Source organism: Crinia signifera, chromosome 3 (genome assembly GCF_055691185.1).
Source record: "Crinia signifera chromosome 3, ASM5569118v1, whole genome shotgun sequence".
In the NCBI taxonomy this organism is placed as follows: domain Eukaryota; kingdom Metazoa; phylum Chordata; class Amphibia; order Anura; family Myobatrachidae; genus Crinia; species Crinia signifera.
This window is the reverse complement of record NC_139219.1, coordinates 226920509-226940061: the sequence shown is the minus strand read 5'-3', so window position 1 is coordinate 226940061 and position 19553 is coordinate 226920509. Positions and strand designations below refer to the sequence as shown.

Genomic DNA, 19553 nt, shown 5'->3' with positions numbered 1-19553 from the left:
ATGTTATGTGTTTATACAGCATAAATGCAAGATACTTCAAAATACATCATTGAAATATTAAAATATTCCGAAATACGGAATAATCCGTTATCCAAAATTCTCCTGGTCCCGAGCATTTTGGATAAGGGATACTCAACCTGTATTATATATATCATACTAAAAAAAAATACAATTACAAGCTCCTCGCAGCAGGAGAAATGTATACTGTATAAAACAATCCTCCCTTCATAAATTATCCAGTCTCTGAGACTAAAGGTGTGTACACGCATTGCGATATGGCGGCCCCAAATATTAAACCGATATCGGCAGCCTCGGGTGCCAGCATCGGCTGGCAGAGAGGGAGGGCCATGCTGCATTGAGTAGAATGGACCTCTTTCCGACATATGGCAGTTGTCAATCCCGGCCGGGTTTTTGCCAGGTGAAAAATCTGCACTTTTTGCCCATTTTTACTTTTTTTAGGTCGAATTCAGCTCACCCCATTCAATCCCTGTGCTGATATTTTTCCTGGGTGAAAATTCTATCATTGTCAAAAACCATGTAGATCAACAAAATTGCAGCAAATTCACATGGTTTTTGATGAATTTTGCATTTATTGGCCATTTATTTGTCCGTCTTGAAATGGTATGGGCGAAAATCTACTCAAAAACAGGTGAAAACGCCCTTATTGAATACTGATAGGCAAATCTTTACAGTTTTTTTTTCTCTTGGCAAAAAAATTTGACCAAAATTGATTAACCCCTATAGTTGTAATAGACTGTGTTGCACACTTTTCTTCTACTTTTGATGTTGCGGGGCTGCACATTGGGAACGGATGCAGGCACAAACGATTTGCACTAATTTGCTGTCAATTTTGACTATATAGATATATAGTAAACATCGATCGTGTAAATTGCAACATGTGTACACACCATTATAAAGTTCAGCTATTAAAAGTTCTATTTACAGTATCATGTGATCAAACAGTGACAAATCTGCATACAAGAGCTCTCTAGGAGCATTGTGATTGGCTGTCTGCAATTTTTTTTAGGTTAGGAATTATATTTTTTACTTATTGCATGGTTCTGATTCTAAAACTGTTGCATGGTCCCCATTTTCCAGATTAGAACCTGCCCTGAGATTTTTTTGCTTGCCTTTTAACTCCCTTTTCCCTGGTATATATTTTGATACAGGCCCATGTCACATCTACTGGCCTATGTTCTTAATTATGTTTCTCCTGTGGTACAGTTTTGTGTCTCCCATATATTGTAGCCAGTGTTCTCAGAATAACCCTAAAATTGGGTCACCGTTAGTCCATAATCTACAGTCTGAGAATGGAATGATTCCATATTGCACATTTAATATATAATAAGTCTGTGTACTGTGAACAATTATAGTACTACTTATGTTATGAGTAAATAGGGCACATTTTAATTGTGTCACCTGGTTTACAACAAGTCTTTACAGAATATTTTCACCATATTTTAACACCATCTTGGGGTTGGGGGTCATCCAATACTTGCATTGTATTGAGCATAAGAACTAATTTACAAATACAAATCCCTCTAAACATCTGTTAATTTCTATGCTGATTGTGGCAAACGGGAGATTTCTCCCATCCTCACAGATTTATTAAGCTTGGTGAAGGGATAATGTGGCTGGTACTTTATTACCGGCCAATCAGCTCCTGCCTGTCATTTTTCAAACCAAGTCTGTAACTACACAGTTGAGTGCTTATTGGCTGGTGATAAAGTACCAGCCACATTATCACTTCACCAAGCTTAACAAATCTGCCCCTGTGTCACCGAGCCCTCAAACCAGGACTGTCTCTCTGAAATCAGCAGCAGCTTAGAGATGTGGTAAATTCAACCAATAGAATCAACACTATCTGCTCCAACAGGTAAACCGCCAGAGTAGAAGACTGTCTGTGATACACACAGTAGTTTTGTGCAAAAAGCACAATGTAAAGCATCCAAGTATACAAAAGCAGGCACAACAGTGCAGAAATCATTACCCTAGTCCTAGATACATTACTTTCATACATATAAGGCCTAATTCAGAGGTGGATGCAATCCTGAAAACCCCTACGGCACATACATTTCCCTGACTACAGGGACAACTCATGGGTACAGAAGTGCTGGCAACAGCGTTGTGGTTAACTGGGAGGTAGCCTAAAATGTAAACAATAAAGGCATCTCATGTGGGTGTAATGGGGTCTCCCAGGTGTATCGGATGTGGCTACATTATAGAGCTGTAGAGGCCATGTTTAGATGAATTTGGGACGGAAACACTGATCAGGCTGTCCCAGGTCCTAGTGGTGTGAGCAATGGTGCACCAAAGGTGGAGTGTACAGGACCACTGACACGGGGCACTGGCCATAATTGTCTCATCAATTGCATTCTCCATCACATGTTGGTGCACGATGGGAAGGCTGACATTAGTATTTGCATATTGCGATGCCCTGCATTCCGATAGTGACTGTTGGGAAATCGATCATGCGCCGATGTATCGATTTCCTTATCTATTAATTACCTTATTTGACCTCAGTGTGAAGACCCCTTAGAGCTCCGTGAGAGCGTAACCTTATATGATATGACCAGAGAGGAGGACCACAGATACAAGGTTTAGCTCTGATTTAATTATGACAAATCGACATATTTATACATAACATACGGCGCTGATTCAATTACATGATTGGTTAATATTTGGTGCAGAGGTAGGGGAATAACAGCATAGAGGTGGGGTGGCTTATACGTCGCCTTACAGGGGAGTAGCATTCGTTAGTTATGAGAAATCACAGAATGTACTATTCCATAGAAGTTACAAAGTACGGGAAAGCAAGCGAGTACTGGAAACAAGCCAGAACATAACTTCTTGAGATAAGCGGGAACAAAGACTATTAACACAGAGAAACAAGATGGCTGATTAACCCTTCACAGAGAAACAAGATGGCTGATTAACCCTTCAATCCCCTCTTAGAATCAATGTCCTTTTTAGACAATTTGATTCTTATAGATGGCATCTTGTTTGGTACGGTGAATTTTGACATATTCACCATAATCTTCTGGTGAGGGAGGGCTTTTGGCAAGATCAGTGTACATAGCAGGTGTTACATTATCCAGGTACTTGGAACCAATCTTCTTGCATATGGGAAAGACACAATATCCTACTATCATAAGTACAATAATTATAATGAGGATAAATATGCCTATTTGTGTTAGTGCGTGTTTCCAATCATTTAACCTTACCTATGTACACACAGGTTCCTCCTTTCTCGGCAAGCATCATATCTAAAGCCATGCGATTCTGAAATGTTATTTGTGATGTAGCTTCTAACTGTTCAGCAATACCTTTCAAAGCGTCCCTAGTATCATTAACGAAGCGCTGTTGATTATAATATATGTAATTTATCCAGTTCACATTTTTATTGATGGTTACCTGGGGAAGCAGGGACTCGAAGCCGGCAGCGACCTCATCACGAGCCTTAAATTCTTTAGGAACTCCCCGGGGAACACCAATAGTGTCTATGTATATGTGTGGATCGAAGCTTTCCTTTGGAGCTTCTCTTTTGTTTCTGGAGTTTGTGGTAGGTTTATTTGTGGGAGGAGGCTCAGACAAATCGGCTGGGAGAATGTGTATGGGCATAATGATCTTTGCCAGGGCACACTCTCCTTTCCAAGGATTGTCCAGCTTTGTCCTGAGTCTCATGTCTCCACAAATAAAATAAATGTCTCCTAATGATTTTTTCATGGTGGGTATACTGATATGTCTTCGTTCAGCACAATACCCATCAGGAAACAATTTCAGATCTACAGTGTTTTGTGCAGTGCTGTTTGAGTAATAACATGTATAATTACCAGGATAAATGGTTATGGTACTACCAGGATTGGTATTCTTTACCATTATGGGATATTCTTTCTTCCATTGTTCACATTTGGTTTCTTCTACAATAGTATCAGTATACAGGCTAAAGAAACATTTATCTTGGTCTGAAGGTATGTGTATGGGCACCGTACCCAAGTGGGGTCTGGATTTTCCACACACATAACAATCAGTTTGATTAACTTTACGTGCATTATATTTCATCCATTCTAGCCAATAATTTACGTCAGATAACCCAGTCTCTATGGCTATAGTGTCTTCGTAAGTGGGGTTGTTAATGGCTAACATTTCATTAAAAGTAGTGACATGTGGTTTAAAGAATGATGGTGGTGTTTTAGGTTTTACAGTGGTTTTGAGGGCGGTGTATTCTGGGTTATCATACATGTCTTTTAAATGAAATCTTCCCCTTGGGCCCCCGCTTTCTCCTGATTGATATTTACCCATGACATATAGTCCGGCATCGCCGGGGGCCGGGTTTTCTAGGTTAATAATAAATTGGCTATTGCAAGTGCCCTTTTTTCGTAGGGACATACGGGTTAGTAAGGATCGACCATGGGACCATTTATGGAGGCCAACATCGGGGTGATATCCCCAGTTTTGGCTGATATCAAAGGCAGTGGTATCTGCTCTAGTGTTCCACCCAACAGCCCCCCATGAGTTGCAAGAATCTCCCCAGTAAGTACTAGTGACACAGATATATACGTGACTTACAGCGTGTGGTGTGTGGTGAACATTGCACAGCCATGGCAATGGTGGTTCTCCTCGGTTGCCGCCTTGATTATTTGAACAAAGTACAATATCACAATAAGAAAATATAAAAGTAACGACAGTTGTACTAGAAGAATTATACCAGAAGGTAAAACGTCCATCATTCTGAGTAATATCAACTTCAGCAAAACAGTTATAAAGAACAAGCCCGAGTAAAGTCGCTAGGGCTAAGGTGGAGGGAATCATGTCCTATGTCGTTGTCCTCGGCTTCAGAATGTTGTATTTCTGATTCCTCGTCACTTCCAACCGGCAGTTCTTCTCCAAGTTGGAGGTCAGAGCCACTGGCCCTCGTTATTACCTCTCTCGTCCCGTCTGTGTCAGTCTCGGGATCGGTGTCGACCTCTGTGTTGACGTGTGGTGGAGGTGGAATTTTCTTCACTCTGGATGCATGGATCCACGTTGGTCCTTCGTCGGTGAGGACAGCCGTTCTGGTAACCGCGACCACTTCTGTTTCTGGACCGTAGGTGAAATCTCCTGGATGTTTATTTCTGGGTAGGATCTTTACAACGACCTTGTCTCCAACCCTAAATGGGTGAGTGGGTATCTGTGGATGAGAAGGATTCTTAAAGATAACATTTTGTTCAACTTCATTAAGTTTCTGTATTAGGGATCTGACATACTCTTCTCTTATTATTTCTAAGTCTCCTTCTGTGGTAACTAAAGGGTTCTTTGCCCAGGGAGTGGGGAAAGGTCTGCCCATCAGTACTTCAAAGGGGGAGTAACCTAGAGTCTTTTGTGGAGTCATTCTCTGTGGGTGATATGGAATGTGAAACTTCCATTCTATTTGCAGTGCTTTGACTAGTTCTGCTGTGACTTTGGCTGTGAAGGCTGAACCTTTATCGTTATTGATTTGGAGCGGGCATCCTCAGCGCGGAATGATCTCTCGCGTGAGTATGCGGGCTACTGTTTTTGCATCTTCTGATTTAGTGGGATAAGCTTCCTGCATTATTGATATGTGTAAAATCTATTTGAAGATGTGTGAAAGGTGTGGTTGGGTATTCTAGATGTTGGTGTCTTGCTTTATTTGGGTTGTTTGGGTTGTTTCTAAGACACACTATACATCTACTGATGTACTGTTTTACAAGTTCTTTGGCATTAGTAATGTAGAAATCATTGGAGAGGAGTAAAGTAGTTGTTACTATACTATGGTGTCCTACTCCGTGGTAATGTACTATGAACAATGATGCACTGGTTTGGGGTATACATGGTTTCCCCTCTTTGCAGATTAATCCAGTCCGTGGATTCTTCTGCAGTATTGGATATGTTCAATCTGATAGATCTGAATTAGAGGCAGCAGCCTGTAATTCTGTCAGTAGGTATGTATCATCTAACGAAGGAGGCGAGATGACAGCAAGAGTGAGGTTATATGTTGTTATAGTGGCAGCACGTTTAGCAGCGGTATCAGCAAGAGCGTTGCCTTTGCTGATATCATCCTTTCCTCCAGTGTGTGCTTTACAATGAAGGATGGCAATTTGAGATGGTAATGTAATTGCGTGTAAGAGATCTGTGATGAGTTGCGCATGTGATATGCCTTTCCCATCAGCGCCAGTGAAGCCTCGGCGTTGCCAGATCATACCATGATCCGTATTTGGAGTCTGTGTAAATTGTGACAGGTTTGTCCTTGTAAATGTGACAAGCTCGAGTGAGTGCAATGAGTTCTGCAGCTTGTGCTGACTGTAAGGGGACTGTCTTTGCTTCAAGGGTGGTGTTTGGAAGTTTAACCACTGCATATCCTGCCTGGTACGTGTTGTCATTGGGACGGCTGCAGGAGCCGTCAACAAATATTATGTCGGCATCGGGGATAGGCACAGTCGACATGTCTTGTCTGGGTGAAGTTTCTGAGTCAATTGTCAGAGTACAGTCATGTTGAGGCGGCGCCTCGTCGTCAGGTCCTTTAAGACCTAAAAGTGCGTTTAGTACAGGGACAGGTCCTTCTGAGTTTGTTGCGTATTTTACAGTGAGAGAAGGATTCCCTAGTAGGAGTACTTCATAGCCGCTGAGTCTTTGGGCAGACATGTGTTGTGTGTGTAGACCTTTGAGGATGGAGAGGACATTATGTGTGGTATGTAACACAGTAGGATGTCCTAATGTAAGTGATGTGGACATCTCAACAACCATTGCACAGGCAGCCAGTGCTCGAAGACAAGCTGGCATTCCTTGCACAGTGACAGGCATTACTTTTGAAAAAAAAATGCGACAGGGCGCATTTTGCCTCCGTGAAGTTGGGTGAGCACACCCGCCATAGTTGTACATGTGTCCCTTGCAAACAAGTGAAATGATAACATATAGTCCGGGAGACCAAGCGCGGGACTCTGTACTAACATTTCTTTCAATTTTTTAAATGCAGAATACATTTCATCTGACCATTGTATAACCTTGGGTTTGTCTTTGAGTGTGCATTGTCTCAAGATATTATCATAGTAGGAACAATCAGAAATCCACTGTCTGCAGTAACTTACCATACCCAAGAAAGACAACATATCCTTCTGGGTAGTTGGGGTGACCAGGCCCAATACAGACTGTATGCGTTGTGGACTGATTTTCCTTTCTCCCTCAGAGAGTACAAAACCCAGGTAATTGACATGCGTTTTACACCATTGCAATTTTGCTCTTGACACTTTGTGTCCACATTCTGCTAACCAGTTTAACAATGAGATTCCATCTAACCGGCTGGTCTCCTCGGTGACACTACAGAGAAGCAGATCATCTGCATACTGTAGCAGGACAGAACTATGGGGGGGGTGCCATGGAGCCAATGTGGCTTGGAGGACTATGCTATAGACCACGGGAGAGTCAATATAGCCTTGGGGTAAACGACACCACATTAATTGTTTACCTTTAAATGAAAAAGCAAAGAGTAATTGGGTCTCTGTGTCAATAGGAATACTTGAAAAACGCATTTTTTTTTTTTTAAGTCTATGACACTAAAGAAAGCTGCGTTTGCAGGGATGGCTGAGATGAGTGAATTGATGTCAGGTACTATGGGTGCAATAGGAACAGTCTTTTGCAGTTCACCATCATAGTTAAGGGAACATAGAACACTGGTAGTGGCCCCACTGTCCACCAGGAAGGACAGTCCCTCATCATCTACATATAATGTGATGAGGGGAGAATCTTCCCAGTGAGTAGTGAACTGTACAAAAGATGGGATACCCTCCTCCGGGCCCCGTCAATGGGTAGGGTCGGTCCAGTCAACTCTGAAAAGTACGCTTTCTTGAGGTGGTGTAGGACCCTGTCGGGAAAGCCCTTGTTGGGGTCTTGGCGTGCAAGGTTGTTGTGGTTTCCGAGAAGGGAAAGGGCAATCTCTAGCCCAGTGTGTGTTCTGGCCACAGTTGAAACAAGTAGTCTGTTTATGAACTGCGCCAGTGTTGTTGTAATCCCTGGTGTATGGTGGTGCACGAAAGGTTTGGTTCTGTGGAGGCCTTAAAGGTCTCCTGTTACTTTGTGGGGGTCCCCTATTTTGTCTATTGGGCGGACCCTTATTACTGTTCTGGAAGTTGTGAGTAGAGGAAACTGCAGTTTTCCTCATGTCAAAACAACCAGCTGATTCTTTCTCATACAAATGATCACTGAATTGTGGGCATGTCTCGTTAGGTAGGGGAGGTGGATATGTTACAGTCTTTTTACTTTGTTTTGAATCCATGTTTATGTACAGTTCTATTATGATTCCGTGTGAATGTTTTCCACTTTTTGATTTGTTGTTGATGACTATAATCTTCACTAAGATCTATGAAGTTTAGAATCTGGCTACTTTCTGGTAATTGTTTTATTTGTTCAATAGATTTTGGGCAAATAATGGGATAGGTGAAAAGATTGATTGGTAGATCTGTCACGAAGAAAGGATAGAGTTGATCAATATATTTACTGGTGATTTCTGTGCGTAAGTGACAACCTACTATGAGGACTGCCTCATACACAATGCCATTAGAGAATGTTTTAATTGTGGATTTAAATCTTATCCTTTGTTTGTTGACAGATACCAATATTGGATAATATTCTGGATTCTTATACCACAATATTAAACTACTTTGGCAACTATTGCAATTTCCTATCGGTGGACATTCATAATCTGACATGTAATATGAGAGCGTGAAAAGATTCAAAGTGTATTAGATCAGGGGCACCGTCACAGAGAGGCAGGTAAAACCTGTTGCAGCAGACTGTGAGGGTTAGTCTTTATCCAAACACTTATAGAATCATGTATTCACTTTAGACATCTCATAAATTGTTATTTATATATGGTTTGTTAGTGGAACCACAGACTGTCTACGTGACAGTAGATAGAGTCCAGTGGTTATAATGTGAAAACTGTATATGAAGCCTCACGTTGCGTTACTCCGAAGGGGAGAACATAAGTCCGCAAGTCTGTTGGCATACAGTAATCAATGAGACAATAGAGTTATTGTGCGTGAACTTACCAACCGCACGGTTTACAAAGAAATACAGATATCACAAGTGTGTATACTTACCAATCACACAAGGATATTGAAATAAGAAAAACTTATACTTCAAACTAAACATAGTAAAGAAATTTGGCCAATGAAATAGTGGGTGTTCAAAATGAGGTTCTATTTGGATAAAGACCCGTGGTCTCTTCGTACACCAAGTACGGTATCTGATCCTAGATCAGTGTGTACACAAAACAAAGATAGAAGATTTTAACTTCTATGAACTGACATCCGATATCCCCCAGGGATAGAGTCATAGGTTCAGGATCGAGTTTGTCCGTAACCTCACAGCGGTCTCAGATTAGACTTTTGGAGTCTGCTGACAACCGTGTAGGAATGAACTTCGAATCCCGCGGCGAGCCCCCAGCTCTGTTGGGAAATCGATCATGCGCCGATGTATCGATTTCCTTATCTATTAATTACCTTATTTGACCTCAGTGTGAAGACCCCTTAGAGCTCCGTGAGAGCGTAACCTTATATGATATGACCAGAGAGGAGGACCACAGATACAAGGTTTAGCTCTGATTTAATTATGACAAATCGACATATTTATACATAACATACGGCGCTGATTCAATTACATGATTGGTTAATATTTGGTGCAGAGGTAGGGGAATAACAGCATAGAGGTGGGGTGGCTTATACGTCGCCTTACAGGGGAGTAGCATTCGTTAGTTATGAGAAATCACAGAATGTACTATTCCATAGAAGTTACAAAGTACGGGAAAGCAAGCGAGTACTGGAAACAAGCCAGAACATAACTTCTTGAGATAAGCGGGAACAAAGACTATTAACACAGAGAAACAAGATGGCTGATTAACCCTTCACAGAGAAACAAGATGGCTGATTAACCCTTCAGTGACCACTATTGCAGAAGCAGTAGCATTCACCTTTGAATCAGGCCCATAGTTCTCATTATTTGTATTATCCTTCCACTTTAAAGTTATGAAGAAATCATAGGGCTAGCATTTTTAGGTCCGTAAATGATTTGTCCTTCAGGCAGATTATGTGTTTGTCAGGCAGTGGAGATCTGGGAAGATGAGTTGAAGGAATGATTTCTGACTCACAGAATAGGATTTTTCTTATCTTTTAATATCCAACAAATCCATTCAGGACACACATTGTATGACAGGTTTGTTTTCTGGGTTGCAGAAACATAAAAAAATAAATTCACCAATGCTTGCATATGAATAAAGTTTGATTTATCTGTGAATACCCTGAAATGCAAAAGTAGGGCAAACTAGGAGACACTACTTTTATCAAATTAGGATCAATTATTTTGCCACCACTCTACATAGTGCATATTGCTATTTCTGTGTCCTAATCCTCTAAAACCTGACATCACAGTGTCACCTGCTGCTGCTCACACAATCATACCTACCTTTCTAGCTCCTTCTTACCTACCTTTCTAGCTACTTCTTACCTACCTTTTTAGCTCATTCTTAAGTATATTTCTAGTTCCTTCTTATGTACTCTTCTAGCTCCTTCTCACATACCTTTCACCTACCTTTCTTGCTCATTCTTACCTGCCTTTATAGTTCTTTCTTACCTACCTTTCTAGCTCCTTCTCACCTACCTTTCTAGTTTCTTCTGACCAACCTTTTCTAGCTCATTCTTGCCGACCTTTTCTAGCTCCTTCTTACCTACCTTTCTTGACTTGGAGCCGCTGGGAGTGAGTCTGGCTTCTTGACAGGAGGAATTCAGTGGTCTAACCAGATAGGAGACCCTCCCTTCATCTAGCACCTTCTGGCTGGCTACTCTCTATGCAATCTGTGGCTGACTGCTTGAGTTAGTGGCCACCACTGAGAAGTCAAGGATGGGGAAATGTCGCTCTGTGTTAGGTGTCAAATGTATGACATCACACCCAGGGTTTCCCCACTCACCCACTGGTGCAAAGAGGAGAGGAGCTGATAGTCTGTCTCTCTAGTCTCCCATAGGGACGGCCATTGGTGTTTCAACCATTGATGGATACTTAATTAGTTGTCATCTGGGATACCAATGTAATTAAAGACCAGTAAATTTGTAGGGCTGCAAAGAAGAAGCATATGGTTAAATATACTTGTTTTCTGTATTTGCTTGTTTTCCACCTATGTAATGCTTATAAAATAAAAAAGACCTATGCAGAAATAAAACCTGTTTAGAGACTAAAAATAATATAAAAAATAAATACAACTGTTATCTAAATAGAGTGAAACAATTACACATTTGATCTGGACAGGAATGGAAGTGGTTAAGTGATCCATTAATCGGATGGTATTATCATCATGGTTGCATAGAGGTGTTGTTAATCAGACACGTATGCAAGTGTCATTACTAACAGAACATTCAATGGCCAGTATTCAATGCTTCCGATTCACAGTTTTTTTCGGCGATTTGGGCTGTTTTCCAAGGCTGAGGAGTCGGAGGAAATTTCGAGTACCTGGAGTCGGAGTCGGCAAACAATGCACCGACTCCGAAAACTATAATTAATGACTTCTCTACTGTAAGAATAAAGACCAATGCATGCAGTGCCTCAAGTAACCGCAAAACAAACACGTTAAGTGACCGTGAAAAAGCATGCTTTTAATGTGCTTCACTATATGGCACGCAACGCACAATTCGGAGCACCAATACTTATAAATGTATTCTCCCTTGTAGTTTACAACTTATTTCCAAAGTTCAATAAGGTTTTCAATACCTCGTTGGTAGAAATCATTCAACCAAGCTCTCCCAGCATACGCACAACATCTTTTTACGCGGATGAAGATCTTGTTTCATGCGCGGGGTCGTTTGTTTACCTTGGCTAAGCCATTCCTTATGCTGGTTCATATTGATGTACAGGCACCATTTTTCGTCACCAGTAACGATTCGGTAAAGAAATCGTTCCTTGTGTCCATGAATTGAACGGTGACGAGCACGCAAACCAGCGGAGATTGTGGCTCGTTGATTTTTGTTGTCGTCACAAAGCATGCAGAACTCATGCTCCACACTTCTGAACCTTTCCTATTGAGTGAAGATTCTTCTCTATAGCTAGAAGGACTTGATGGAACAGCTTCTTGGATTCAACTGTTAGTGTTTATATTTATTTTAAAACCTGCATGCCTGCTTGTCTGTATGAGGGTAGACATGTGCACATGTTTCTGGAAGAAACTGTCTATCCCAGGTTTTTAAGTGTGGTGCAAGCAGGCCCGGCAACAGGGGGGTACAAAGGGTACCCCCATACCAAACCCCAAGGCTTTAAGGGGCCCCAAGGTGTTGGGAGCACTCGCACAGCCAGGAGGGGAGAGGAGAGTCTGGTCAGAGTTTGCTGTTGCTGCAGCAGCAGCACAGGAGCCAGATCTCAATGCTAACACAGGCAGGAAGTGAGATTAGTAGTAATAATATGTATGTTGCCTTTCTTTCCTTCAAGGAATGTATCAAATACATTCGCATATTAATACAGAGGAGTCAGAGTCGAGGAGTCGGAGTCAGAAGTACGAGGAATCGGAGTCGGAACATTTATCTACCGACTCCACAGCCCTGTTTTTTTTCACTCATTGCAGTGAATCTTTTTCTCTAAAAATCTGATTCACCGAAAGCGAACAGTGAATGCCGGCCAGTTCTTCGTTTCATGCTCGCTGCAATTCGCTAGTGTATTTCAATGGGGTTTTCACTGGGATTCGCCAAGAGTGTATTCAATGCTAGGATGGAGAACTGCTTTCTCCCTGATATTTGCCATGATTCACCGTTTTGCATTCGACATCTTTTTTAGGTGAACTGGAAAGTGTTTTTTGGTGTCAAAAAATTTGAATTTTTTTTTCTGTGAAGGGGCATGCTATTTTTATTCATGTGCTTGAAGCACTTTTTTTTTTTTACACATTCGCCAGCAGGGGGCCGGGAGTAGCTCATTTAATATTCATATATTCACTTCACACTGGTCCAGGCTTTTTATGAGCGGGACCAGTGAAGCGGCTCCCTGCCAGCTCTCCGGAGTGGGGGGGTGCAGCTTCTCCCCCACAAATTCTGGGGCAGGCAGGAAGGCTTACATCTCCCTGCCTGACGCCGTCTCCCTGCGGCATTTGCCGCAGGGGTTAAGATTCGCCATCAGGGGCAGCGAGCCCCTGCTGCTTTGAATAGGGTGACCGGGAGGGCTGGCAGCGAATGCTACAGCCCTTCAGAACTCTGCGAATGTGCAGCGAATCCTATACAGGATTTGCTGCACTTGGAGAAAAAACGCAATGTGTTAATGAAGGGTTGAGAATATTTAAGCGAGGAGGGGGGAAAACTTTTGTTCAGCAATGTGTTGAATCATAATCCAAGGCCGGACTCAGAAAGAGATTGAAGACCTGTCTTATTTCACAGAGCTGCCAAGGTTATTGGCTGTCTAGTTTGAAGAAAATGTCATTCAATTAAAATGCTCCACTGTAAACAGCCATACATAATATATAAGTAGAACCATGGTTTTGTAAAGGGGACATCTGAACTATCAAGTCAATTATTTATATGTTGCCTGACCTGGGATAGGGGCTCATCTCAAAGCTTTCTTATATCCAAATGTAACTCCATTAAATAGAGTACATTACAGCTGTTTTTACTGTTACAAGTCATGGGACCTATTTATCCAACAAAACATTTCAATTAATCCCCTGTAAACAGTTAGCAATACATAGCAATATCACTGTGCAAAATTAAACAGTAGCTGCTTATACCTAAAGCAGTGTCACTAATCCACTACTCTATCTAAGTGTCAGCGTGTCCTCAGACAGAGGCAGAACTATCATTGGTGCAGCAGGTGCAGTGCATCGGGGGCCCCTGAGGCCCACTGCTGATCCTGTCCCCCTCTCCCTGTCACCCTTTGCCTCTCCTGGTCATCCACTGCAGTGTTGCTTTGTGAACTTGGGTATGGGTGCAGGATGGGGCCCAAATTATATTACACTAGGTAAACACTAACAAAATATTGTCATGCACTAGCTCAGCAATTACAAACGTCGACTGAAGAAAAATATTGACATGGCAGTGGTCGACATGAGATTTCCATGCTTTTATTTTCTTCATTTTATTTGGACTTTTTTATACTTTCACTTGGACTCTTAATTGGAAACGGTAAAGCTTGGCGACTGAATCACACCAAACTAATTGTGGATCCACCTTCTCAGGTGTCGACATTAACAAAAAATGTGTAAAACTTTTCTATGTGTCGTGCTTTTCTATGTTGACATTTTGCATGTCGACATTTTGTCAATGTTGACATTGTGCATGTCAACCTTTTGTTGTTGACTTACTGTCCTGTCGTCCTAGACACTCCATCCTATAGTAACTATATATATATTATATATATATATATATATATATATATATATATATATATCTCTCTCACACGAGGAATAAGAGGTGGCATATTTCTTCACCTTTCATCCACTGACCTTTATGTAAATATGCATAAAATCATTGATCCCCTGCACTCCTCATATATTATACATAATCCAAAGTTTATTCTTTATCCTTTATAAACAGGGAATGTTAGTTACAACCAACTGCACCAAAGTCATCCCCATCATAAATAATATATATCATCATATATAAAATCATAACTAGTGATAGGACATGTATGATAATGTACCATATTAATAACAGCAATGTAATGACGTGAATACACTCTGACAGGCCCCTTATACTTCAGGCCGACACTTATTTCAGGTAGTTCCCTAGGTGTCTAATGATTGCTATTGTCTGGTGTTAGAGGACTTGTTTTTAAAAAATGTGTACAGATGAAAAATCATAGCATTGATCATGTTATTAAAAAATCTTACTTTATATGTATTTTTCGGTCTTTTTTATTGAATGAAATGATCACATCTCAAACCTATTACAGTCTGATCCCTTCCATTACTAATTGCTATGCTTTTGTCTTGCAGTGTGCATGTACAAAGAACCGTCGCTGCATGAGATTGGAGAGAAGCAAGGACGTTCAAGAAAAAGTTCAGGGACACCAACCATGAATGGTGGAAAAGTTGTTAATCAAGAGTCAACATAGCCAAGATCCTGTCCTGTCCTGACAGTGCACCCTTGGGGAATGCAGACACAACACATACAAACTGACATGACAGGTTCCGCTGATTACGTTTTTGAACTCAAGTTTTCTTCTTTGGATCGAGCAAAGAAATGGAAAGTGAATTGCCTGTGCAATGTTTTAAACCAACCAGAAAAAAATATGAAGAAAAATCCTTGAATTTGGACTCCATTCATATTTTATGCGAAGTTTACTGTGTGATCAAATACTTTCCCATCTCTGCATAAAAATATACAATAAAGATGTTACCTTTAAAAGAAAATAAAGTTCTGGATAAATAAACCTTAAAAAAAACATGCAAGCCATCAAACACAAGTGTGAGATCCCCACGAATGAAATGTTCCTCTATGTTAGATTTGTGTCTATTTATAAAGCACGCCTGCGCTATTTATACAGATGCAGTCATTCTCAGAGAGCGCGGACAAGTGACTACAGTCTTTGATGTTTCGTATCTGAAGAAGTCCGTGGAATTTGCAGACATGACACACACATACAAAACATATTAAACAACATATTAACTGAAAGCGAGCAACATGAAAAGTAAGCTTATGGGAAGTAGCCGCGGGTTGTGCTGCACAGGATTGGTGCGTATAAATTATAGACCTAGTACTTACCTGCAAGCAGACAAGACGCAGCATGCAACGCCTAGTTCTGCTTGCACCTCCTGAGCGCTAGCTGCTGCCTCTGGGCTGTTACCGGGTCATTACAGGTTTCTAATTGAATAGCTTCAGCCAATTAACCCAAGAAAGGAGACACCTGAGATAATCACCAGGTTATTGGATCTACGCCAATGTCACAATAATGAGGCACAATAATTGTTTTTAAAATGTAATTAATTATATATATTATTGTTTTTAATTATTAACCCTTTGAGTGGCAACGTTGCTGTGAAAAATCCTCAAAATATCTGCTAAAAATGCCAGCGTCGCTCACAGCAACTGTTCTTTTTTTTTGGGTGAAACTAAAGTTCAATTCATTGACTTGGCTGTCTTTGTATTTACGTACACTAAAAGAACAGTGGCATATTTTCTGGATTTTTCGAGGATCTCTCACAGCAACGTTGCCACTCAAACGGTTAAATTGCTAATTAATGTATGGACTAATACAATCCTTGTTTATAGAATTTTGTCTGCGAATTCCACCTACTACATACACTTCCATATAGCTCATACTTTGGCCCTCATTCTGGTCGACTAAGTAAGCTGCAAAGCTCGCAGCTTACCAAGTCCCGCCGAATTGCTAAACACCCCCCACCACGGTTCTATCCCCTCGCAACCATGCAAGCAGATGTGTCAGAAAGACATGTCCCACTGGTGGAGAAATCATTCATCATCAATGATTTCTCCAGGGCTCACAAATATGTCAGTGGAGACTGACTTATATTTGCAGGCTTTCAGCCGAAGACATCAGCCGCCCGCCACTGCACCCGCGGCACACCGCCATTTGCATGGGAACACCCCGCGTTTGCATGGGAATGCCCATGAATCGCTGGGCGTTCCCATGCCCCATTCAGGGCCGGCAACAGAAATCTTGGGGCCCGGTACACTGATATTTCTGTCGGGTCTCCCTAACGCCGTCCCCTTGAGCAAAACCTTTTTATTATACTGCATAATGAATGTGTTTTTTATTGTTACAATATTTCATTAATACCGGATGAGGGTCCGAGTAAGTACCCTTACAGGAACCAGGGGGGTGCCTTTATAAACCATTGCTAGACACTGCCGCAGCTATGCTAACAGCCCCTGAGCACCTCAGAACCTTGGGGCCCCTAACAAGCTTGAGGCCCGGTACAGGTGTCCCCTTTGACCCCCCCTGTCGCCTGCCCTGGCCCCATTGCCGCCTCCGCCCATGTTCACCCCTGTCTCGCTGCCCCACTGTGTGAGCGCCACACCGACAGTGCAGGCCAAAAGCATTGGTCATGCGGGAGACCAATCTAACCAGAATGAGGGCTTTTATGTTATTTGTACAACCCAAAAACAGCACAGTTAGGAAACAAATTATTGTATAAACACAAAACTACACACTTATAAATTTATGGAGTATAACAAAGGGCTGTTGGCTGAGTTCCGCAGTTACTTTGCACACACTCTCCACATTTCTTCGCACTTGGAGTAATTTGATGTGGCGTCACATGATATGCATGCTGAGGATAGTAAATGAGAATACCTATGTAGTTTGTGTTTAGTGAGAGAATGCAGCTCTGAAGAGATGTGCAGATTATCTTTTTATTTAGATACAAATGTAAGTAGATATTTTGCAACTTTTTGTTTACCAAATTAATTTAAGATACAGCATTGCTGCTGCGTTGTGTTTGAATGACAATGATTCCAGCTTGAGGGGGTGCATGCATCCAGCTTATTCTGTACAATTTATTTTCCTACAATGGCTTTAGTATAGACTGAGGGGCATGGACGTTTTTGTAGGGTGAAGGGCAGGGCATTTTGTAATATTTTAACCACATTTTAGCTTGTTAAATAAAATATATATCTATTTATTGGAGCAGTGGCAAATTACTTTGTTGTTGCTCTCTACGATCTATTGTTTCAACTGGGTTTGTTATTTCCTTATGGCAATCATTTCGATTCTGGCATACAGTTCATTCTGCACATAACATGTATCAACACACTGAACACTGCCACTAATACAGTGTAGTTTCCAGTAGGACATTGGGCCTAATTCAGACCCGGTTGCTTTTCACCAAATTTGCTGTTGACTGCGAGTGAGTAGCCTCCTCCCAGACAGAGTAAAAAACCCACCTTGTGTAAATCTGCAAGAGAATTGCACCAATTTTCCAATCCACTATCCTGACACACATTCATGTGCAATGCACTCCCCATCAAATGATTTTCCCAGTATGTGCAAATGAAAGAAAGTCTGACCCTTCTACAGCTCTGCAACAGAGACAGGCTGACCGAGGTTGGTGCTGACATCACAGACCCTCCCTTCAAACGCCTTGGTGCACCTCAGTTTTTCAGACACTCCCAGAAAACGGCAGGTATCCACCCCCAAACGTATGGTCAAACTGCAGGCACAGTCATTCGATAATAGATAGGATTGCAACTTCTCCAATAGCGATCAGGTCTGAATAACCCCCATAACCTTTTTCTACAGAATCAGTCACTATTCAGTATATTTTATTTTGCAGGAACAAAATACAAACGTGACACAAACATACTGTATATTAATTTTTCATACTGTATCTTCCTGTTTTATATTAACCATGTTAAGCCTGGTAATTTAAAATGGACTCATTATTTACACTCATTATCTAAACCAATGCTTGTGAGAATGCTTCCTATGAATACACATTCTTAGTGCTGTCACTGAGACATTGCTACGTTGTGTGCAAGCCAGCAGCTCCCAGAGCACTGGGCATGTCCTACAGTGACAAAACGGGAATCTTTTTGTCAGTGCCATTTCCATTTTTCCAGGTATGCATGGCTTTGCAGCATGCAGGAGTCACTAATCCTTAAAGTTGTGAGTTATGGTTAGGGATACGTTCAGTAGAAACGAGTGAGTATCATAAAACTCGCTTATATAAATCACGGCAATGCATGGACCCAACAAATGCGAGATTCAGTTGGAATTTACAATTTGTGCAAATCGCAAGCAAACTGCAAAAAGTGCAGGAAAAAGTGGTGAAACCTCCCTGGACCACAAAAAGTGGCACCTGGTACAGCAGGACCATATAGAAGGCTGTTATTGGCCATAAGTAGATTACTGGAGGTTTTTAAAAGGTGTCAAATTGATTATTTTTAGACTTTTTAATACTGGTTGAAAAAAGATAGCATGTATTTTCCATCGTTAAATGCCTTCGTGCCATTTTAGGGGATAGAAAAATTACTGTTTAGTAAATTTTTATTTAGAGAAATTCACCCAAAAAACTGCCTTGACTGACCAAACAATGCTATTAAAATCCCTCCGTGTATGATTATTCAATGTTAGGGATGTACCAGTGGTTCTGTAATGTGTCTCAAAATAAATTTGACCTTAAAATAAAGATTGCATCTGCTTAGGAGGGTGTGCGCAGAGAAAAGTGAATTTTCTAAAAAAAATTAATGTTAGTTTGGTATTGCTTTGCAGATGCAATTCGCCATGTGAATGGCTTACAGAACCCAACTCATCCCTAGTTGCTATAATACTTTCATCTGTGTATGTACAATGTATATTAGGGTGGATTGAAAAAGTTGAAATTGAGATATTTAAAATCGGCTAGTGTGGAAAAGTTATTACTTGACCTGAATAAGAAAAGTGCAAAAGCATTTTGCATTAAATCAATATCTTCTGTTCCGGCAAGACACCTAAAGTTTTGCTTTTTAGTAGAGATGTGCAGGCTTTGATTTACTCTGATTTCAAAGCAAGATCGTATTGGCTATCAACTGTCAACAACTGTCATGTGATTTGGGATAGCCAATAAGATCCTGCTTTGAAATCAGAGTAAATCAGAACCT

General features: G+C 41.2%; 2 protein-coding genes across 4 annotated transcripts in view; one reads left to right on the top strand and one right to left on the bottom strand.

Moving 5' to 3' along the window:
• FGF12 (fibroblast growth factor 12) overlaps positions 1 to 17596 on the top strand; it is a 472084-nt gene extending 454488 nt beyond the window's left edge. For all 3 annotated transcript variants that reach the window (XM_083177552.1, XM_083177551.1, XM_083177550.1), the window contains one exon: positions 14948 to 17596. In XM_083177552.1, coding sequence (XP_083033678.1) covers positions 14948 to 15066 — 119 coding nt within the window. In that variant the 3' untranslated portion in view covers positions 15067 to 17596. The remainder of the gene's footprint in view (positions 1 to 14947) is intronic.
• On the bottom strand, positions 2595 to 9940 carry LOC146064265 (uncharacterized). Its single transcript, XM_083177548.1, has 2 exons — positions 9498 to 9940; positions 2595 to 5170 (listed from the first exon to the last, which is right to left on the bottom strand). The coding sequence occupies exon 2, from the start codon at positions 4810 to 4812 to the stop codon at positions 3211 to 3213; it is 1602 nt and encodes a 533-aa protein (XP_083033674.1). The 5' UTR covers positions 4813 to 5170; positions 9498 to 9940; the 3' UTR covers positions 2595 to 3210.
• Positions 17597 to 19553: the final 1957 nt, after the last annotated feature.